The sequence below is a fragment of the Penicillium malachiteum genome (genome assembly GCF_028827825.1).
Source record: "Penicillium malachiteum strain IBT 17515 chromosome Unknown utg000003l:1.0-4950554.0:1.0-4952489.0, whole genome shotgun sequence".
NCBI lineage: Eukaryota > Fungi > Ascomycota > Eurotiomycetes > Eurotiales > Aspergillaceae > Penicillium > Penicillium malachiteum.
This window is the reverse complement of record NW_026643096.1, coordinates 1,757,633-1,780,147: the sequence shown is the minus strand read 5'-3', so window position 1 is coordinate 1,780,147 and position 22,515 is coordinate 1,757,633. Positions and strand designations below refer to the sequence as shown.

Here is a 22,515-nt window from a genome sequence, read left to right as displayed (position 1 = left end):
CATACAACCTTCCTTGGGAATGGGATAGGGTAGGTTTCATGTTGGCTCCAATCAATCTATTATCTGTACTAATATCTTCTAGAATGACTCCAACTACATTATCATCAAGCGATGGATCACTGAAGACTTCCAAGAGGAGCTGTTCGCCCATACCAAGCGTATCCGCGAGGGAAAAGTCATTTCTCAGCCCAGTCAAGCTAAGGCGGATGACCTTGGGAAACAAAAGATGTATTTGGTGCGTAAAAAGAAGCCAAGGGTTCAACTTCGGAGTTGAAGTCCAATAATTTCCACTTCTACCTTTGAGCGAGACCTGTTGGATCTATAGAAGGCGTGGAGTCGAGTTGGTCACCGATTTAAATACCTCCCAGGAATCAAACTTCTTGATCACTCACAAATTTACTCGATACTGAGACAATATCATGAATTTAATCCCCAAGCTGTTCTCTGAAATTTCCACTGAGTTCGCTATGATGAAGAAAGGGCTCATTTGCTTCCACAATTAAGAAAAGTGTTGCCCCTTCAAGTTGCTTTTGCTCCCATAATTACCATGGAAGTATTTATCCTATCCTGATAGATATATTAGAAAGTCCTCATAGTTGCTAGGCCGTAGTTATAATAAAAAAGGCCGAGTCTCTATCGGTGAAGGACAGGTTAATGGTTATTAGTTGACTATGTGGATCACCTCCCTAAAGGGATATAGACTCAGCCTCTACTAGTAAAAAAAGTCATATAAACCCTGTCTTTGGATGCTACTTGTCTTTTAATGATTACCTTTTTTTCTCTTTTTCAAAAATCTCAATATCTCCGTACATTTATTTTTCTTTCTTCAATTTTAATCATAATTCATTAGTTGGATAATCTCGTGGTGTCATTTGGTTGTTTTAATGCCATGGTTATGTGCAGTGCACCTCGTGAATCGACTGAATAAGTGAGGTTAGACATCGTCTCAGGCTGCCATCTACACATCCCATCTGTTTCCCCACTTTCTTCCTTTCTCCTTCTCTAACCCTCATCAATTTGCCTGTGCTCCTCCAAGACGGTACACTCTCCAAACGAAATCCTGTTTCTGTGTGTCTCTAGTGAGCTATCCTTCCTTTCTTGATGGAGACATATCCATACCTAAATCTCAGGTTTACACTTATTAACTCCGATAGCTGACCTGAACAGCCATGGACCTCAGACCCAAGAATCAATTTGATCCACGGGGACCTGACGCAGGCCGGGATGATGACCCTGATCCCGCCATCGGTAGAATTTACAAGGTACCGGTGCTTATTTTTCGACCTCTGGAACCTCGGGGAGTCATGGGTAGGGGTTTACCCATGCCTAAATTCAAGTCCTCAACCGAAGTTCGACAAGAGGCCTCATCCCGGGTAGAGAAAATCTTCATCAATTACAAAACTTTACACGAGATTGTGACGCGTCATGAGGACCCAATTCGAAAGCGCTGGTCTAAAAAAACCCGAGCGCAGAGACTGAAAATTCTACTCAGCGCGTGGCCAAATATGCCATCGATGCATTGTCCCGACTTTGATGCCTTCCAAAGGAAGGCAACTTTTGACCGCGATGAAGCTAACAAATATCGAGACTGTTTCATGTGGCCCTACATCAACCAAGAGAATCTTCTTACCACCAAGGCGTCGCCTCTGTTGCTCAACGCCCGGGGCCGCCATCCTCCTTCGTATTTCGCCGCTGCCGATATGAAAGCCATGTTTTTTGGAGCAGTCACTCGGGTCCTTCCGTCTATTGGTCTTGCTAGGCATACCATGATTTTGTCCGGTATTGAAAAGAATACCCGCGATTATGGTAGACTCATGGCTTGGGAAGAACATCCAGAAGCTGCTTATGGGGTTTTCGACCTAAAGCAGTTCGATCCTGGAGAAGGCCTTTTGATATTGGAGGCACAAGGGGTTATTGATGGCACTTGTTCAATGCTGTCGAGAAGTACTTCGGGATATCCCAGACCCCAAATTAACGAGTGATGAGTTCCCTGTTTTGCCCGAACCACAAGTGAAATCAGAAAAAGTGATAAGCGGCTTTGAGTCTCTTGGTATCATGGCCGCCGAAGCGCCATATCGCCTCCCGGCTAAGCTCGATCTTCAGAGTATCAAGTCCCTTCTTTCTGCAAAAGCTTCCGCTGTTAAAGATCATCTTTGGGCTTTGAGAGAGGATCCCGATTACTTCGTCACGGTGCTTCTCGAGACAAATGACCATCGCCTGGAATTCTTGAAAGACTTAGATGGCAACGAACACCCTGATCTCCGTCGTGGTCGTCGACAGACTATCTGGGCCAATGTGATCCGCTTTGTTGTCTCTGAAGCATATTACACGTTGGAAATCTTCTCCGGCCTTAGCCTACAAGCAGAAAAGCTAGTGTTGCTCCAGGTCAAGTATGCGACCAATATCTGCCCCTACAAAGACCTCCCGAAAGAATATTCAGATGCATATCTCCGATCTAGGTTCTCCCTCAATGAAGCAGCCAATGGATCATTGGAAATGCTCAAGGCTATAGCCATAGGCTCCCCGCCCCTGCGGAGGTTCTTCGCTCGAGAGCCACCATTGGATCCCGATTCCCCAAATATGAGGGTTGTGCCAAAGACTGGCCTGAAGAAGACAAAGGTTGAAAACCAGCTACTCTATCTACTGAGCACCCTGTGGGATAACGGTCAGGATTTGTTACTCACTGGTCTACCTGTCGTTTTGGATGAACTAGAACGTCTGATCCAATCAGAGAAGCATGTGCGTGAACTAATATCCCCAGTTGTCATCTCGATAATTGGTGAACTGTCTATTCTCTCGCAGTGTTTGAATCAGTTGAGCCTTTATCAACCATGGGCTCGGGCCCTAGAAATGACAGGAGTGAAGCAAGAGTCTGACCTGATAACGGATTATATGAAACGGAAAGAGTTGTGGGTTAGGATAGTTAACGCGCTTTCGGAAACCACACCTGGTCTCAAAGCGGCTGTAGGCCTTGGTGAGCCGTCCAATGGCAAATTCACTTACCCCATTGAGAAGCCTCGTACTAGGGAAAATGTCGATGCTCTGCGTAAAGCTGAAAGCAACCTTGACATATTCTGGATAGCCATTGATCGAGTCATGATCGCCAATGCGGGGGACCTGAGTGGTACGGCTTTACACACTCTCCTTTTTCAACCCCGTACTTTACAGCGCACTCCAGAATGGATTGTGCCGGAAAAGCCCTTCTCAGCCATATCGACAGCAAGCAGACAAAATGGAGCAGATCTCCACGCTTTGTACAAACCATTCTCGCAGCTCTATTTCGATTCCCCAACAAAGAAACCCGAAATTTTGCAGGCCAAGACGAAGGTCAAACCCCGCGGAAAAGAACAACGAAAGCCTGAGTCTGTCGCAGAAATCGAAGCACTAGAGCAGCCTAACCCTACTGATCCCCAGCCTACCTTTGCCGTCGATGCTCGTGCCCTGAAAGTTTTCCGGACTTTGTTCTTCAATCCTTCTGCAACTTCTACGCCCGGTGAGATATCTTGGAATGACTTTCTACACGCCATGACATCGGTTGGCTTCGCGGGCACGAAGCTCTACGGGTCTGCCTGGCAGTTCAAGCCAACTAAACTAGATGTCGAAGGAAACATCCAGTTTCATGAACCACATCCCAAACCAAAGTTGGCCTTCCGGACTGCTCGGAACTTTGGTCGTCGACTCAATCGGGCCTATGGCTGGTTTGGAGGGATGTTCGTTCTGGATCAGGGCTCATCCAACCCTCGAAGAAAGATTTTGACCTAGATTCATTTGATGCAAGGGGAACAATTTATCGTCAGAAATTTGAAATCTAGACCCAGCATGAACATCAAGGTTGAATTTATTTGAACTTTGGAACCAACATATAATGTCGGAACGTGATTTTTACAGTACAGACCACCTAGTATATCATAGCCGTATCGACAGGAAATCAAATATAACCATATTTCCAGGTTTAAACTCCCAATTTTTGTCTATGTTGATCAAGACTCATAAATACAGCACCATCCAAATATCTATTTCAACTCCATGATGAATGAAGAACCGCTCCCAGGATATCTCGTAAAATGTTGAAAATAAAAGACAGAACCGCTCCAACCAATATGCCCACAAGCATATAAATTCACACATGTGCAGGCACCTTGCCACTATACACGATAAATGGCATCAGCAACCTTGGTGACGTGCGACATTTCCTTCACATCATGTACTCGGACAATATCTGCTCCACCAGAGACACTCGCCGAAACCGTAGCAGCAGTACCCCAGACACGCTCCTTGGGAGTCTTGACACCGGTGATACTGCCAACGAATCGCTTCCGACTAGGTCCCATCAGCCATGGGAGGCACTCCAGACCCTCCGCATTGCGCAGCGCTGGCAAATCCCGCAGAATCTCAAGATCATGCGGTTGATTCTTTGCGAACCCGAGACCGGGGTCGAGAATGATACGCCAGCGGCGAATACCCGCATTCTCAGCAGCTGCCACACGCTCACGCAACTCAGCACTTACCTCTGGAACAACGCCGGTAGGGTAATCGGTAAGTTCAGTCATTGTCTGCGGTGTGCCTCGCATGTGCATCAAAATAATAGACTTTTCAAGACGTGCTGCTGTAGGCAACATTTCTGGATCCATGAGACCGGCGGAAATGTCATTGATAATATCAGCACCGGCGTTGCATGCTGCTTCGGCCACGACAGCGCGATAGGTGTCAATACTGATAGCGATGTTTGAGGCTTCGGGTATATTTTGACGAATATGTTCGATTGCGGGGACAACGCGAGCGATTTCCTCATCTGTGCCTACTGGGGTTGAGCCTGGGCGAGTACTTTCTCCACCAATGTCAATGATTGTTGCACCTTGAGCAATGAAGGAGCGAACTGTTTCAGTGAGTTGAGTGAAATCGGATGCAGAGTGAACACCGCCATCTGAGAAAGAGTCCGGAGTTAGGTTGAGAATTGCCATGACGTGCGTTGTCCGTTTGGGATTTGTGGCGTGAATGGATGGAAAGTGGGGAGAGATTGGCGTTGTTGAGTATGGAGTTGGCTCTGGAGGTGGAAGAGCCTTCAAGTAATCTCTATATGTGTTTGTATTTTTCGCGGCCTTAGGTGGTCGTTCATGGGGTATCAATCTAGGGACTATTAGTGAACTGGATTCAGTTGGTGGCGAAATTGCCAACATACTGGCAAAGGGGTCGCAGGACAAAATCTCGCTCCAGCATCAAATTGTGTGGAATATTGAGACGTGGATGGGAAAATATTTCTTGATCATATAAGAGAATATCCAAGTCAATTGAGCGTGGACCTTTATCAATCAACTTCATTCGTCCCAGCTCAATTTCAAGAGACTGGAGCTTGTCCAAAAGCTCTATTGGGGAGAGGCTTGTTTCAACCTAGTGAATATTAATTAGTTTCTAATTCATTGAATCGAAAGAGAATATTTTATTAATAATTACCTCGCAGACTCCATTGATGAATGTGTCCTGATCAAGGACATACATCGGTGTCGTCTCAAAAAGTGAACTGGTTCTTTTGACTTTGATATTGGCTTGATCCAATTCAAGACAAGCTTTTTCGATCATCTCAACCCGATCTCCTACATTGCTTCCCAGTGCAATGAAAGCTCGATGCATCTTTGAATTATCGAAAGTGGGGTTGATGGAGGAGCTTTGAAGTGGCGACTGGCCAGAAAATCGCCTCGCATATGACTTCAAGTACGATAATGCCCCAGAGCGCCTTGAAGGGACATTGTCAATGCACGAGGGCACTGTCCCCGAGCTGGCCATAGAGAAATACCCTAAAAATTCTTAGTTTTATGGTTGTGAATTGGGTAGTGTAGGAAGTAAGTAGGCGGAAAAAAACATTCATGACGTCCCGCATTTTTTTTCTCTTTTTGTCGATACGATAAACGATAAGGCCGGAAGAGGCAATTCAGCAAATTGAACCTACTTGAGCTTGCAATATAACCAACACTACATGTATCTGTTAGACATATCATTTCTTGGAAATGATGAGATAATCGGGAGCTGAGGGTTACCTTCTTGTCCGGCATCCGTGCATAGAGCGATCACCTCCTCGCGTCGCATTCGGGGCTCTCGGTAATGACGGGAACCGAGGCGATCGTGATGACCCTGAATTTGAGATGCCATGAAGACCCCTAGCCCAAAGGACTCGATTGCGGTGAGCTTGAAAGCTCATTACTTCGTTGTGTTGTTAATTGTCACAGAAATATTGCAGGGATGTGGAATGTTTTGTAGGGTGTGATAAATCAGATCAATAGATCAGGTGTCATGTGAGATACCATCGATGCCTTGGTGCCCGACATATAAGGTGTCAATTTCTCTTCCCCGCCCCAATACAATTCAAAATGGACCGAGGCTCGTGCAACAGGTTTCCACTCTGTGAGAATGCGCCTCGGTTGATTCTCTTTAATAGCTCCACTTTCCCCAGACTTTCCTTCTTTTCTTTTCTTCACTCGTATATCCATACTTCACAAAATGGCTTCTCCTCGTATGTATCGGTTTTGTTTTGTTTCTCTTTTTTGCCCCTTTTGTCTTGTTATTTATCGCTCAGATGCTTATGACCTCATACCGCCCCCAGTATGTGATCCGTGGACTAACATGTGCTTGGTACAGAGATAATCCGTACCCCGATCACTGATCTGCTAAAGATCAACCACCCAGTTCTGCTGGCTGGTATGAATGTCGCTGCCGGTCCCAAGCTGGCAGCTGCAGTGACCAACGCTGGTGGTCTGGGTGTCATCGGTGGTGTTGGTTACACCCCCGATATGCTGCGTGAGCAGATCGCCGAACTTAAGGGATACCTGAATGACAAGAACGCCCCATTTGGCGTTGATTTGCTTCTTCCTCAAGTTGGTGGTAGTGCCCGTAAAACAAAGTAAGCTTGTCGTACGAAATGCAGTCAAATAAAGCAACCGGCTAATACCTCATGTCATCTAGCTACGATTACACCAAGGGCAAGCTTAACGAGCTTGTGGATATCATTATCGCAGAACGTGCGACCCTCTTCGTCTCCGCTGTCGGTGTTCCCCCCCAAGGCTGTTGTTGACAAACTCCATGGCGCTGGTATCGTCTGCATGAATATGATCGGTCACCCCAAGCACGTCGCTAAGGCTCTGGACGTTGGCATTGATATTATCTGCGCCCAGGGTGGTGAGGGTGGTGGCCACACCGGTGACGTTCCTACAACTATCCTTATTCCCACTGTTGCCAAGCTGGTTAAGGGCAAGAAGAGCCCTTTGACTGGCCAGGACGTGCAGGTCATCGCTGCTGGTGGTCTGTTCAACGGTAACTCGGTTGCCGCTGCTCTGATGCTCGGTGCTTCGGCTGTTTGGATCGGTACACGTTTCATCTTGGCTGATGAGGCTGGTGCTCCTAAGGCCCACCAAGAGGCCGTCCGTACCGCTGGCTTCGAGGACAACATTCGTACAATCATCTTCACTGTTCGTATCACCATTTCCATTCTCAAAACAATCAGTATACTAACACATACATTAGGGCCGCCCCCTGCGTGTCCGCAAGAACCCGTACATTCTCAACTGGGAAGAGAACCGTGCCGATGAGATCAAGAAGCTTACTGCCAAGGGTATCATTCCCGTAGAGCACGACTTCGAGAACCTTCCTGATGATGTTGACGATGAAACCCTGGACAACGCCCGTCCCTTCCTGATGGGCAAGGTCTCCGCTGTAGTCGACGAGAAGAAGTCTGCCAAGGCTATCGTGGATGAACTTGTCAATGATGCTGCTGCCTTGCTGAAGAAGGGTAACCAGATGGTCGCCAAGCTGTAAATAATGATTTTTGAAATATTTCCTGTTATATTACCATAGCGCACTTTTGAAATCAATCAAGTAATTAGTGGCTTGACATACTACATACTTTCTTGAAGAATATTGTAGAAATATGAACTCAAAGTCACCTTTACTGGTAGCATGATGATACATAATAATCCTTGTACTTATTTGCTCTCTATTATGCCGGCATTGGTTTTAATCTGAATTACCGCACAGTTTTATGCACCTCGGACATTTCAATATGCAAGTCGACCCCAGTCCGATCTAGTATAGCAAATGGAATACTCTAGAGTATAATTTTCCTGAAATGCATAGGAACCAAAGTCAATAATGCGCATGCATTAGTCGGTGTATGATTATTAGGTGTTCATACATCACAAGCGTACTAAAGTGGATCAGTGCTGATGAATCCACGACTACTAGGTAGTAGTCTCAGGCCCGTTCCACAAACACTTTCTTAGATGATTCAAATCAGCACAGCCGCTATGAAGTTCAATGTTCCCAGAATTACATCAAGGTCACCCCATGCCCAAAGATCAGGCAGTTGCCACCCGACAAATGGAACGGGTGGCCCCCAAGAAATCTTATTAAATGCGGCTACCACCTGGGCACCAAGGTTCCAAGGTTGTATCTTTCTTCGGAAGCCGGCCATTCCTACATCGAACGATATGCAACATTGGCAGAATACAAGATTCTAACTGCAATAGAAACCCCTCAGTGGGGTGGATGTACTTTTGATAAGATACGAAGACTGCGAGGAAGCGCGTCATCTCGCATCGGACCATGCTGCGTATTATGTGGAGTAGCGAGGAAGATCGTGTTCAACAACCAACCGTAAATTTCCAAGGCAACACATGTGGTCAGCAATGCCATCATATATGTCCTATTTACCAATATAGCTCATCTTTCTATGCCCGGATGCCCCGGCAGCCCTAAAGTCGGCCCTACCTTGGCACCCAAGGGCTTTTTTTAACGATCTTCCGCTTGTGGAGAATAAGCATAGTATAGATATGTCATGGTGCAACAGGCCTAATCTGCCGAGCCTTGCCGAGTAAACGAATCCACTGAGACATACTGATCGATTAGCCCCCATGCGGCTAGAAAACTTGATCCTGGCCGCCTGAAAAGTTCAACCATAGGTCAAGAATTGAACGTGGGGCTGGAGAACAACAAATTGTGGGGAAATCAGAAATGCACCGCCAACCGTACCCGTGGGTCACTGACCATCTCGTGACTGTATAGTTCGTCTTTGGACTAAATTTAGTACTTTTTTGTTCTATGGAAAGCCCTGCGAGAACCTTGAGGTCATTATCGAAACCTATGCCATGCAGGTTATACGAAAGACTCAGCCGCGTGGATCATTATTTTGGTCTACTACGATAGGCTGAACATGCTGATATTGTCTCAAGACTCGCAATGTATTCACGTCACCGTCCGTATGCATATGCATACTCCTCATCCAAGTCCGAGTCTGCACATGTGGGATCACTATTCTTATCCCGGCCGTTTAAGGCCCTCAGAAGTACTATGGAAGTTCGACCTATATAAGAGTCTCTGATTTCCAGCAAAGATCTCATTCAATCACATAAATAACTACAGCATCAACTACTATTCCAACATTGACACAGCATTGATTTAAATATCTTTATAATACCTTATAATATCTACATAATGAAGTTCTCAGAGATTCTCTCTCTTTCCGCTGTTCTCGCTCTTGCGAGTGCAGCCCCCGTCAAGCGCTCAAACGATGTCGAGATCACCTTCATCGGCGCAGCTGGTGCTCAATTCACCCAGAATTTCCCCACAGACAGCACTGCTACTTCTATCAGTAAGTTCAATGCTAGCCCCACTCGGTTAGGAGAAGGACTTTTCATTCTAACCTTCTTAGGCAATGTTCTGAGCATCTCCCACATCTCCTCTGGCACTGACGGCGTTGAGTGCACATTCACTGGTGTCGACAGCAGCTCTACCACTGTGGATGGTGTTGAGGAGGTTGATGTTGGCCCTCCCCAGACCCAGGTGTCTGGAACTTGCTGGAATGTATACACTACTCAGCGCCGTAGTGAGGATGCCTGGATTACTTTCATCGGTGCTGCCGATGCTGAGTTTTCTCAGAGCTTCCCTCTTGATGGCACCCCTACTTCCATCAGTGAGTTGCAATTAGCCCATAAGAATCAATATGACATAAGACTGACATTTTTAGGCAACGTCCTGAGCATCTCCCACATCTCTTCCAGCAGCAGTGATGTTGAGTGCACTTTCACCGGTGTTGACGGTAGCTCCACCACCGTTGATGGCGTCAAGCAGGTCGATGTCGGCCCTCCCCAGACCCAAGTATCCGGAACCTGCCACAAGCTCCCCGCTCAGCGCCGTCGCAGCTCTGATGTGAAGGTTACCTTCATTGGTGCTGCTGATGCCGAGTTCGTCCAGTACTTCCCTACCGACAGCAGACCCATCTCGATCAGTAAGTCTTCCTATCAAAGGTCATTGATGATCAGGTGCTAATTACTACAGGCAATGTTCTGAGCATCTCCCACATTGAGGTTGACGCTAGCGGTGTTACTTGCACCTTCGACGGCATTGACAACTCTGTCACCACTGTCACCGGTCCCAGCACCGTTGATATTGGTCCTCCTCAGACACAGGTCTCTGGCTCCTGCTGGGCCTGATTTACAAAGAGGGGGATCTCATGAGTTTACTGTGATTACGGTACTCATGCATAGAGACTGTTGAAGTTTGGAATGATTTAACGCATTATATACGCTCGGACTCTCCTTAATGTTTATTGTGGACTTTCATTAATTCTGTTGATAAAGATTTTATTCATCTCACCTGTCTTATTTTTCAGTCATCATGTTTCATTTCAGTTTTTCATTCATTTTTTTGATTTATCTTCAAGTATTTTATCTTATTTATAACTAGATTCAAGGGGGGGGGGGGTAAGAGAACAGAGCGCAAAGATAGAATCGTAACCGAGGGACTAGTTCGCCGTGACGCCACCATCAAGCTGAATTCACAGCTCAATTGCGGATGATTACCCAAAAGATCGAAGATCTTCAGTGTCATAATGCCTTCAGGGCTACCTAATTGGTGATCATGGCTTCTTGGGAAGGGTCTATGGAGTCCAAGAGGGCTCTGCAGATCTATTAAACCAATTAGGATATTATATGCACCTCGTTATAGAGATAAGCCACGTACCTGGTGGAGAATTGGTTGACATTCAGCCCCACTGTATTGGCCAGTATGTGGGTGAACTATGGAGTGCATATGGAGTCCTCCAGGGCTATATCAGTTGGCAGTGTATTAGTACGTTGCGTTCTGCCAATAGTAGACCTCGAGGACGCTTCAATATCGGGAAGGAGTCGCCTGAATGCTATGTATTCAGTTGTGGATTGGAATAACATGAACGTGGTGGAGGAGGTGGGATTGGCTCATCCTATATGATCGTCAACTACCGAACTACCAACTCCGAGGGCCCTGAGATCCCCAAGAATGCCCGTCGAGTTGAACCCCATTAGAAATCATCCGCTAAAAGATGTGAAAGGTTCATCACCCCAGGAGTTTCATAACTCCGAGTCAATAATGGGTCTTCTATAAAAATCATTATCAAAATTGTTACTACCCAAAACATAGACCACTTCAGTCATTTTGATCACCTTGAGTTTGGATCATAGCGTTAATATCAATTCATCCAGAAATCGATATACATATGGCCAACGATACCAAATTAATCGGATAAATGTTTGATTACTCGTAGCAGCAATAAGATTCCAGTTGATCTTGCTGATAGCACATGCATATATCGCCATATAGAGAAGGTGGCTCAAGCCCGATCTCCCTGGTGTGGGGCGTATGGAATGTGGAGGGATTCTTGGCAATAGATCATGAAGATGGGGACTTTTTTTGGAAATTGGGAACAGTGATCTCTCTAAAGATTGGAATGGCATTCGACTCTCAATTGTGGGAGGAAAAAATAAAAATAAGAATGGAATGAGCAGGGATCGAACCGCGGACTTTTAGATTTCGCGATGTTTTTCCCAAGTGAGAGGCCTCAAAAATGAGCAAGACGATGACAGCTTCAACTTTTAAAAAATCATAACAAATCCAATAAAATAGATAAAAATATAAAAATAATATCAAAAGAAAGAGCAAAAAGAAAAAGGCTCCGCAGAAGTCTTTCACATAGTCCGCTGCATGCTTTCTCACGGTGGTGTTCCACTTAGGCAAGTCTCACACTCGCTGATGCTACTTGACAACCCTCAGTCCCAGCATTCTAGTCTTATGGTATCATAGTGTCAAATCACATCGGGACAGACACGATAGCTCGCTGAGCTACTACGATGCGGATGGTTACTGGAACTCCTGATTTTACCTCTATAACTGAGAAAATATTTCGGCCAAAATTTTCAGGCATCTCTCACCAGTTGACTTCAACTTCTAACTACTAAGCTACCCAGGCTTGATACCCTTAATAACTAAATATGACAATGACTTTGATAATCTGCTTTGAATTTAAGGAAGTTGCTTTTCAGGAAACCCAGGTCATATGGTATGTATGTGCATCATAGCTTTTTTTTTTTTTAACTTGAAGCCAACCTAAGCCAAGCCACTTAGGCTCTGGAGCTCTCTAGAGCAGTTACTATGTATCGGCATTCCCGATATGTATCTTCCAAGTTTCCAAGGTTGAGTTCTTTGTTATGTACCATGGAACAGTGGGTGGCGTGCACTATCAAAGCTTCGTGATCCACAGTAAGCGGGACGAGCCCAGGCGGCGCTACTACAGGGCCAGTATACCTAGGTCCTGGACTCCTGGCTATGTTAAGATAGACAAGTAGTCGGTCAGTTTTTCTTTTCCAGAAAGAATATTACTCTGAAAAGATCGAGAAGACCTTCAAGATAAGCAAGTCTTATACTGTTAAACTATTCAGTGAAATTCTTAACAATAACTCCACTAGGCTACTAAGCGCCACTATTATTGTCGTTAGATTTGCCGATGTAATGATCCATGGCAATTCGTAGCGACGATTGAAAATTTGTCTTATTTCAGCTCTTGAGTAGTTCTCCCCTACAACTCCTCAAAATAGTCACTCATTTTACTCCTTCTTACCAACTATTGTCATTCTCTATCTACTATGAAAATAAACACACTCATTCTCTTGGCCTTTCAGGCTTTGGCCTCAACTGCCACTACGACGGTGACCTGTCAGGAGGTGGACACTCAATACCTGGAAAATCCGTACTTCGATGACGGTGCGACCGGATGGTCAGTGCAGTACGGCTCATCGGGGAGTGATTATGATGTCTTTGAGTCCAGTGACTGCCCATACGCTGGTACTTGCAATTTGCTCGCTCTCAACGGTGACCACCTGTCGAGCAATATCATCTCGCAAGATGTGACAGGAGGTCTTCGTGATGATATCACCTACTCCTTCAGTATGTGGTGGCAGCTCCTCGCCGTTGGAGCCGGATCGTGCACTGTCTCTGTCTCCTTTGACGTGATTGATCTGGGCTCGCAAACCGTTACCTCCTCTAGCGACGATACCGTCTGGACGCACTTCACCGGCACATTGATGTCTACTGACGACTCAGGCGAGCTTGATATCGAGATCAGCTGCACGTCCGGCAGTTTCTCTGATGATTCCGAGGTCAATCTTTATAATATCACCTTTACGGGACCGGCAGAAGTATGCACCACCGCAACTTTGACTCCGACTCCGACTCCGACTCCGACCCCAACGCCAAAATCATCGATTATTGTGTCTACAAACACGCCAGTGATCTCTTCCGCTGTATCGTCGTCACTAGTAAAACTAGCCTCATCTTCTGTCATTGTTTCGCCAGTCTCTTCTTCTGCTGTTGTATCGACCGCAACTCCACTCCCGTCCAAGCCTGCTTCTTCCTCGCCGGTCTCATCTCGCAGATATACTCGCACCAGATCATGTTCAGCCATCGCGTCCCATCCGGCGAGTCGCACTTCAATCCGGGCTTCATCGGCTACTCCTTCGGGCTCAGCATTGGGTACCTCCAGCTCCTCCGGTTCCTTGTCTTTGCCAGTCACAGTGTCTACATCACCATCAACCGAGCACACTTCTACCATATTGTCCGTACCAACACTGCAGCCAACAACAATCCTTACTTCCTCTCAGTCCGAGTTCCCTACCACTGCAGAGCAGTTCACAACATCTACTATTGTTACAACCGAAGTACGCACGATAACATCATGTGCAGCGTCTGTAACCAACTGCCCAGCCAGCGAGCGATCGACATTTGTGACGACTGAGACTGTTATTCTGGGAACCACCATCTGCCCGGTGACAGCCACGGAAACCGGTGCTATTGCTAGTGCAACTGTTTCTACATTGACTACTCCAACAGCCGAAGCGTCGTCTCAGGAGATGACAACCTCAACGGTTTTCACCACTCAACTCCGCACCGTGACTGCTTGCCCAGCATCTGTGATCGACTGCCCAGCCTCCGCGAAGACAACATACGTGACAACAGAGACCGTGGAGGCATACACCACCATCTGTCCTGTGACTGCTACCGAGACTGGTGCTAGTGCTAGTACAACTGTTTCTACATTGACTACTCCCACAACCGAAGCTTCCTCTCAGGAAATGACAACCTCAATCGTTTTCACCACTCAACTTCGTACTGTGACTGCTTGCCCAGCATCAGTGACCGACTGCCCAGCCTCCGAAAAGACAACACACGTGACAACAGAGACTGTGGAGGCTTACACTACCATTTGCCCGGTAACTGCTACTGAAACCGGCGCTTCAACTGCTTATACTTCAGTCATCCCTGGAACCGGCAGCTCTCCAGATTCGAGTTCGCTTTCGACAGTGCAAGTATACACCGTGACAAGAACTGGGCCTGCGGGTGTCCCGACGACATATGTGAAGTCAGTCACCCTTCCAGTCGGTGCTGCCGCCTCGAGAACCGCCACCCTGAGCGATGTTTCTCCTGCCGTCGTCTTGTCGGGTACTCCTGCCGCTGGTCATACTTTCACAAAGCTCCAGTCTAGCTCTCCGGCTAGTACTGGTACTAGCACTGGATCTGGCACTGGATCTGGTGCTGCCACCAAATCTAGTAGTGCTGTCACTGCCGTCTGGACAGGAGGATCATTCCCTCTGAGGGTCGACATCTTGTCTGTTATTCTTGGCTTGGGAATTGCATTGATGCTGTAGACATCGCTATCCACTCGTTGAGCTCATTCTGATTATGAGATATTTATATCTCCTACCTTTCTTCGTTTCTTGAATTGGTGAAAAGGGCGGTCTGCTTCGGCCTGGATGATACTTTCTTGTTCATGTTTTTATTTAGCTTTGAATAATAATCACCATACACATTGAGATCAACTTGTTCTATCTCTTTTTTCATCGTTCCATCCTACCTCTTTTAGAATCCAGCAATGACAGGTCTTAATACCGCAGCCATTCATCCTGGAATTTTTTCTTTGCTTACTCGATTTTCTTCTGGTCCTACAAATCCACTACCAGTAGATCGTGGAGAATAGAGAATTACTGTTATGTAAAAACAACCTGGATTTACTCACCTGGCAGCAAACTAGCAGCCCGTGCTTGAGCTGCTGATCATCACGTTGTACAAACGTGCAGATACGTGCAGATCATTGAGGGCTCTTATAGCTTTCCCGCGCCATGAAGATCATTCACATTGATGAGACAAATGGGACTCGAGGATTTCTACTCTTTCGTAACACAAAAGGTCCCCTGTATTCCAAACTTGTCATGGATTGCATCAAGCACTGTGGCCTCTATCTCCTCACCTTTGAAGCTTTGAATTCAAGTCAGGGTCTTAACATCTCCTCTATGGATCATGATTAATGTCCAGGTGTCAATCATAGGAACCTTGGATCATCATGATGATCTTGGCAAGAATATAAATTCTCACTCACTCGCCCACGTGCCGAGTCTCCAGCTGAGACAGCACACTCCCGAGGTCTCAAGCTCAAGTCCCGAGCCGTTTATCGAATTTCCTTCCAATCAAACGAATCTCAACCCAACTTGAAGCTTTAACTCTTCCATTCAGTCCTCAATATGCACTCGTCCCTCTCCATCGGTGCGGTGTTCGCCCTTTGTAGACAAGTCTATTCCCAAGACGCATTGGGGGACGACTACATCCAACAAGTCGAGACATCAGGACCATTTCTGTATCTGGGTATCAAAGGCCCCATCCCCTCCTTTCAGGACGAAACCCACCAGTCAAACCAGGTCTGGAGCCTTGCTCCTGCCGGGGAGAGCCTCGTGACGATTCAGAACACGAATACCGGAGACTATATCAATTGTGGAACTTCACCTGAGGGTAGGTGCGAACTTCAAGAGGAAGGCCAGGTTTTCCAGGAGGAGCGGAAATCTGAGGACCATGATATTTATGGATTTGTTGACCAGTCGAGCTCCAAGGTTCTTGTTCTCACGGAGGATGGGGCTCTTTCCATTGTTGAGCAGTCGGATTCTACTAAACCTGAACTGTCGGATTTCTTGTTGACACAGGCGCAGTGTAAGTGATCGATGCCATCAATTGAGCTTGCATGTTTGGTTTCTACTAGTAATGAAGTTCTTCTTAATTGAATTGATGTCAGCCGATGATATGAATGTTCAGTAGTATTGACTGTCCGCTCTCCGGGGCTGATATATCAGGGAATCAGGCCGTCACGGTGAGAGGTCTGGTAGCATCGGGCAACGTTGGAAACAGATCGACATTTGGATGTAGCTCTCCGAGTCGAGATCAAAGGTCTTTTCAGTATTTTTTCCAGCTTCGACTCTCCATCGATGTCATCATGCATGGGGGCGAATATAACTTGAGCCCGATTCCGGTGATCTAACGATATTTCGTAGAAGCTCAGCAATAGTGCAGAGATTCGTATATGCAATCGTAGCCTTCCATCGAGTCTCATCTTCCCAGTGCAACAATCACATTTGGCTGAACGTGTTTTAGCGCTCGGGCGCATTTACCGCTGACCGTCGACGTGAGCCGAAAAGCTCCGAGATCCATGTTTCTTCAATGTAGTAAAAGAACATACGTCGGGGGACTCCGAAGTTCTTAATGTAGTAGTCCGTAGGCACCAAAGACTCGGAGAGGCCAGTTCAGCAGGAATGCAGGGGTTATGCGTTTGGATGCATGAAAAAGAAGCAATCATGTAAGCCGAGAGGCTAGATTGGATAAATCGACGGGTTACCGACTCGGCAGGGCGTAGATCCTGGCACCAAGGACATCATGTTACAGATACCTAGAACCAATCGTCTACAGGCAATTAGAATTGTGTGTCATAGGTGCCTTACAGCACCCGATCGCCGATATCAGATCCGGGGATGCGATCGCCCTAATGGTGGACAACGGGGATCTCCGCTATCTTAGATATCTGGAGAAGGTGGTGGATTTTGCGGACAAGATCTAAATACTCCTCCGAATCCCCCAGGACTTGCTATCTAACTGCTCCCTAGATTATGCATGACATAGTTGGTCTACCAAAGGGGCTGGACCACCTTGGCCTAGTCCGTATCGGATTACATATGTCGTCCGGTCAATTTAGGGAATAGCTCCGGATCATGATGGATAGGTTCCATTGATTCTATGCAATATCCTAAACAGGTCTATTGATATCCGAGAGCAATATCAAGCAATTGGTGGTGTGTCTTTGCCACATACGTGTAGGCTCGTGCACCCAATCTGAAGGGATCTCCCCCGCACATTACTGCAAGGTTATGCATGAGAACTTGAGAATTAACTTGAAATATCAGACGCATTTCGGCGTCTCCCGTGGAAGAATATCAGGAAGCTTGATCTAAGATTAAAAACAAACTCCTGAATAACATCAATTAGTGAATATCATGGCAAGATTATTCAGGGGGTGAAGTAAAGTAGTTCATGTTAGATAGAGCGTATCAGCACATTCCGTCTTATCGACGGGAAACTCACCAATCCCCGAATGGTACCGAATCAACCGATCGAAGCGAGAAATGAAACCTCGGGATACTGATAAGCTAGGATCCACGCATATTATCATGATTGGTGTTATGAAAGAGTAAAGAGGGGCTCATGAACTTAGTATGGCTTGTCATTTGATTCCTTCTGGAAATTTTCTTGTGGAGCGCCCACGCGACAAATCACAGAATCTGTCACTACCAGTCAGAGCCTATCTTTTCCTTCGCCACTGTGCTGCACATGTGGGGCGACGCGCACCGGATAAAATTTTGGCGACTATATTAAAGAGAAGCTCTTCGCCGCGATTTTTGAGAAGAAAAAAAGAGAGAAAGGAAGAAACATGTGGATTTGGTCCGGTTCTCACGCCCCATTTATCTCTTGACAATTGAGTCTGAGCCTCTAGAGCTCTTAAGGATTCTTTTTCTTATCTAAAGGTTCTATACCTTTTTTTTCTGTTCTGAGCGATTCAGTCAAAAAAATCCTCGACGGTCTTTGTATCACTACATAACCTCAATAACCCACCCCCCCCAACCAATCCTCGAAAACATGCCCAAGTTCGGTTTCTCCCGTGGGGAGCCTGATGTCGAAAAGGCCCCCCCAAGTCGATAGTGCTTACGCAAGCAACAGCAACGAGAGCTACAACAACCAGTACGACAACGTCCAGGACAATGTCAGTGATGGAGCTGTGCCGGGTGAGAGCTTTGAGTATGGTGACTCGCTTTATGCGAAGCTCCAGCGCCTTGCAGGAAAGTTCAATGTGGAACAGCGTGGTGTGGAGCGAGTTCCTGAGAATGAGCGGACGGATACTTCCTACCTGAATATTGGTAGCATGGTGTGTTATACCATTCCTGCGCAATGAAGCGCACGGGCTTCCCACTGACCAAACCTAGTGGTTTGCGGCCAACATGGTCGTTAGTTCCTTCGCCATTGGTGTCCTCGCAAAGTCGACCTTCTACATGGGATTCGTGGATGCGATCCTTGTGTGTCTCTTCTTTAACCTTCTCGGTGTCATGTCCGTCTGCTTCTTCTCCTGCTTTGGACCGGCTTTCGGACTGCGCCAGATGGTTCTTTCCCGTTTCTGGTTTGGATGGTGGCCTGTGAAATTCGGTAAGTGGTGGTGACTGAGTGCCATATCAGTGATATGAGTGCGCTAACACAAATCTTTTATAGTCGCCATCCTTAACGTCATTGCTTGTGTTGGTTGGTCCGCAGCCAATGCGATTGTCGGTGCGCAGATGCTTAACGCCGTCAACACTGATGTTCCTGGTTACGCTGGTATCCTCATCGTTACCTTCTGTACTCTCTTTATTACCTTCGCCGGTTACAAAGTGGTTCACATCTACGAGTTCTGGAGTTGGATCCCTACCTGCATTGTGTTCTTCATTGTGCTTGGTACCTTCGCCCACTCCGGCGCTTTTATCAATCTTCCCATGGATGTTGGTAAGTCCGAGCTTGGTGACTGTCTGTCCTTCGGCTCCACCGTGTATGGCTTCGCCACCGGCTGGACCAGCTACGCTGCCGACTACACTGTCTACCAGCCTTCGGACCGCAGCCGTCGTAAGGTTTTCCTCTCTACCTGGATCGGTCTGGTCATTCCTTTGCTCTTTACCGAATTCCTTGGTATTGCTGTCATGACCGCTACTGAGGCCAATGGCGGTGTCAACAAATACATGGACGGTTACAACGCCTCCGGTAACGGTGGTTTGATCGGCGCTGTTCTCGAGCCCTTGGGTGGCTTCGGCAAGTTCTGTCTTGTCATCCTTGCCCTCTCTATCATTGCCAACAACTGCCCCAACATCTACTCCGTCTCCCTGACCCTGCAGGTCCTGAGCCGCTACACCCAGCGTGTGCCCCGTTTCGTCTGGACCTTCCTTGCTTCCTGCGTCTCCCTCGCGATCGCTATCCCCGGTTACTCTCACTTCGAGACTGTTCTGGATAACTTCATGAACTTCATTGCCTACTGGCTGGCTATCTACACTGGTATCGCGGTTGCAGACCACTTCATCTTCAAGCGCGGTTTCGGTGGATACCGCCCAGAGCTGTATGACAAACCCGAGAAGCTTCCTCACGGTATTGCTGCGACTATCGCTTTCTGCTTCGGTATTGTCGGTATGATTACTGGTATGAGTCAGACCTGGTGGGTCGGACCCATTGCCCGCCACGCTGGTGCGCTCCCCTATGGTGGAGATGTTGGTTTCGAGCTGGGCTTTGCTTTCTCTTTCACCATTTACTGCGCCCTGCGCCCTCTTGAGCTCCGTTACTTCGGCAAATAGACGAAGATCTTCGGTGTTAGAACTATATATTTAGTTTGTGTATAATAGGTTGGTGGATGGTGGACTTGATGGATTGAGTGTGGTATTGGCTATATCTTAGTAGTATTTAGTGTGTGCATATATAGGCTATGCCTTTTAGTTATTATTCCCAATAAAATCTGGTATTTCAATTTGACATGGATTGATTTCTCATCTCATTAATCTTACACAACCTACTATCAATAATTTCGAGTCGACGTACTGTGCAAATTTTGATCTGCCTGTGGACTTGGTGCCAAGATCGCGATGCGCCATTTTCGCGTTTTCTATGCGGATCCCATATAAGACATCTGGAACGCGCAACACCGTGACCCAGGTTGGACACTATCACACTTAATCATGTATTGCATACGGCGAACACAGTCGCATCGGCCTATTACCGGTGGGACCTCTTATTGGTCCCCAGCCAGAAGATGCTTCTTTTCCAACTTCGCCCCTGTCCAGGCCTGTGATAAATCCTCGTCAACAAGCACAGACCAAAAGCCACAAAGATTACCAGTAACATCTACCTCAATGTTCCGTCTCCCCTTTTGGACATGTTCCTCGACATGGAAAAGAGCGAGAATCAACACTCTGCGCTGCCTAGTTGGCTGCACAGTTGGTGATTTCTCAGCAATGTGGACCCTTCAGTCCCTTTATCCTGAACTAGGGATGAACACTATCATGCTTGCTTCAAGTTAGTCTCCTATTACAACACGCTAATATTGAGCTCTACTAAATAATTTTACAGTGGCCTCTGGCATTACGACATCTATCATCCTTGAAACAATCCTCCTGAAACGTGGAGCTGACCAGCTTTCATGGACTATGGCTACGCGTACCGCGATGGGCATGAGTATGGTCTCTATGATCGCGATGGAGATTGCAGAAAATGCAGTCGACTATCACTTGACAGGAGGCCTTGTGGCGTTCGAAGACCCTAAATTCTGGCTTGCTGCGGTACTTTCTATAGGTGCTGGCTTTCTGGCTCCGTTACCTTACAACTATGCGCGTCTACGGAAGTACGGGAAAGCATGCCATTGAAAAATACCATCATACTGTGCATATCGGAGTTAAGACAATTGGAACTATTTCATCACAATCCTCTTCATCACACATTTGCGTTTTCTGTCAATGACTGGACTCAAAGACCGATTGGATCGGGAGGACTAGTCGGGATTCCCCCACAGTGCCCACACGAGCTTAAGGCGTGCACACGGGTAGCGGTTCAACGCCATGCCGGTCAGGCCGGACACGGTGGAATATCTATATTACGTCCACTTGTTCGAATGTTATAAAGAGCACTTGTTTTCAGGCAGGAAGCTGCAGGACTAGCAGTACCACTCAACAAAGAACCAGCGCTTTCTAGCCTAGCGAGCTGCTAGGATCACGAAAACAAAGTCGAGTATACTACAAGCTACAGCTATGCCTGTCAAGTACAATCCGATCAAAGATATCCCTGATCTCTCGGGTAAATCCATATTTATCACAGGAGGTAAATAGATTGCTCACATAGGTTTTGCGGGCATTCATTAATCAAATCATTAGGTACCGGTGGTCTAGGTGCACATACTGCATTCGAACTATCAAAACACAACCCAGCACAAATCTACATCAGTGGTCGCAACACCAAAAACGCAGAGAACGTCATAGAAGAAATACAAAAGTCCAACAAATCCACCAAAGTTACATTCATAGAATGTGATCTATCCTCGCTATCCGCAGTGCAAAAAGCAGCAGAGAGCTTTCTTGCACAAACACCACCACCACGCCTAGACACCCTCATCTGCAACGCAGGGATTATGAACAGACCTCTAGAAACATCGAAAGAGGGGTACGAAATTCAATTCGCCACTAATCACCTCGGCCACGCCCTCCTAATCCGGAAACTCCTCCCACTCCTCGAAAAGACCGCAAGCGAGGGCAAAGACGGACGCATCGTGATTCTTTCATCTTTAGCCTGGCAAATGTCTCCAATTGGTGGTATACAATTCGATCGTCTTAAGAGTTCCCAGAATTTCCCAATTGGTGGACCGTGGCAGCGATATGGACAAACCAAGCTGGCTAATCTGCTGTATGCGCGTGAATTGGCGAAACGGTATCCGCATTTAACATGCGTTTCCGTTTATCCGGGAATCGTGACTACGAGTTTATTTAATTATATGACATTCGGAAATAAGGTTCTTCTTTACTCGTTTTTCTGGTGGTTTATGGTACGGCCTGAGAAGGGCGTTCATAATCAGCTTTGGGCGGCTACGAGACCAAAAGAGGAGCTTCGGAATGGGAGTTTCCATAACCCTGTTGGGAAGTTTGGAGACTCTGGATTGATGAGAGGGGCAAAGGATTCTAAGGGTATTCTTGCGAAGAGATTGTGGGAATGGACGGAGGATGCTTTGAAGGGGTATTGAGATGGCGTTTTAGGCCTCCCACTACATATGCGAGAGAATCAGGGGTATAGTTATAACAGTCCTTC

The 22,515-nt window shown here is 46.8% G+C and overlaps 9 protein-coding genes across 9 annotated transcripts; 8 read left to right on the top strand and 1 right to left on the bottom strand.

Annotated features, from left to right (window-relative positions):
• Nucleotides 1–1,169: 1,169 nt before the first annotated feature.
• On the top strand, nucleotides 1,170–1,982 carry N7483_006989 (uncharacterized protein; the record flags this gene model as incomplete). The annotated part of the gene is made up of 1 exon (XM_057090426.1): nucleotides 1,170–1,982. The coding sequence occupies one exon, from the start codon at nucleotides 1,170–1,172 to the stop codon at nucleotides 1,980–1,982; it is 813 nt and encodes a 270-aa protein (XP_056945167.1).
• Nucleotides 1,983–2,055: 73 nt separating this feature from the next.
• Nucleotides 2,056–3,762, top strand: N7483_006988 (uncharacterized protein; the record flags this gene model as incomplete). Its single annotated transcript, XM_057090425.1, has 1 exon — nucleotides 2,056–3,762. One exon carries the CDS (start codon nucleotides 2,056–2,058, stop codon nucleotides 3,760–3,762), a length of 1,707 nt encoding a protein of 568 aa, XP_056945166.1.
• Nucleotides 3,763–4,145: 383 nt separating this feature from the next.
• N7483_006987 (folic acid synthesis protein) lies at nucleotides 4,146–5,781 on the bottom strand (the record flags this gene model as incomplete). Its single annotated transcript, XM_057090424.1, has 3 exons — nucleotides 4,146–5,127; nucleotides 5,180–5,388; nucleotides 5,452–5,781. 3 exons carry the CDS (start codon nucleotides 5,779–5,781, stop codon nucleotides 4,146–4,148), a joined length of 1,521 nt encoding a protein of 506 aa, XP_056945165.1.
• Nucleotides 5,782–6,492: 711 nt separating this feature from the next.
• N7483_006986 (nitronate monooxygenase) lies at nucleotides 6,493–7,803 on the top strand (the record flags this gene model as incomplete). The annotated part of the gene is made up of 4 exons (XM_057090423.1): nucleotides 6,493–6,505; nucleotides 6,631–6,892; nucleotides 6,971–7,457; nucleotides 7,513–7,803. 4 exons carry the CDS (start codon nucleotides 6,493–6,495, stop codon nucleotides 7,801–7,803), a joined length of 1,053 nt encoding a protein of 350 aa, XP_056945164.1.
• Nucleotides 7,804–9,477: 1,674 nt separating this feature from the next.
• Nucleotides 9,478–10,475, top strand: N7483_006985 (uncharacterized protein; the record flags this gene model as incomplete). Its single annotated transcript, XM_057090422.1, has 4 exons — nucleotides 9,478–9,634; nucleotides 9,695–9,955; nucleotides 10,010–10,270; nucleotides 10,321–10,475. 4 exons carry the CDS (start codon nucleotides 9,478–9,480, stop codon nucleotides 10,473–10,475), a joined length of 834 nt encoding a protein of 277 aa, XP_056945163.1.
• Nucleotides 10,476–12,938: 2,463 nt separating this feature from the next.
• Nucleotides 12,939–14,996, top strand: N7483_006984 (uncharacterized protein; the record flags this gene model as incomplete). The annotated part of the gene is made up of 1 exon (XM_057090421.1): nucleotides 12,939–14,996. One exon carries the CDS (start codon nucleotides 12,939–12,941, stop codon nucleotides 14,994–14,996), a length of 2,058 nt encoding a protein of 685 aa, XP_056945162.1.
• Nucleotides 14,997–15,866: 870 nt separating this feature from the next.
• On the top strand, nucleotides 15,867–16,334 carry N7483_006983 (uncharacterized protein; the record flags this gene model as incomplete). Its single annotated transcript, XM_057090420.1, has 1 exon — nucleotides 15,867–16,334. One exon carries the CDS (start codon nucleotides 15,867–15,869, stop codon nucleotides 16,332–16,334), a length of 468 nt encoding a protein of 155 aa, XP_056945161.1.
• A 1,997-nt stretch (nucleotides 16,335–18,331) lies between these two features.
• N7483_006982 (cytosine permease) lies at nucleotides 18,332–20,024 on the top strand (the record flags this gene model as incomplete). The annotated part of the gene is made up of 3 exons (XM_057090419.1): nucleotides 18,332–18,583; nucleotides 18,642–18,858; nucleotides 18,922–20,024. The coding sequence occupies 3 exons, from the start codon at nucleotides 18,332–18,334 to the stop codon at nucleotides 20,022–20,024; spliced, it is 1,572 nt and encodes a 523-aa protein (XP_056945160.1).
• Nucleotides 20,025–20,678: 654 nt separating this feature from the next.
• Nucleotides 20,679–22,450, top strand: N7483_006981 (uncharacterized protein; the record flags this gene model as incomplete). Its single annotated transcript, XM_057090418.1, has 4 exons — nucleotides 20,679–20,739; nucleotides 20,794–21,002; nucleotides 21,480–21,513; nucleotides 21,591–22,450. The coding sequence occupies 4 exons, from the start codon at nucleotides 20,679–20,681 to the stop codon at nucleotides 22,448–22,450; spliced, it is 1,164 nt and encodes a 387-aa protein (XP_056945159.1).
• Between the last annotated feature and the right edge of the window lie 65 nt (nucleotides 22,451–22,515).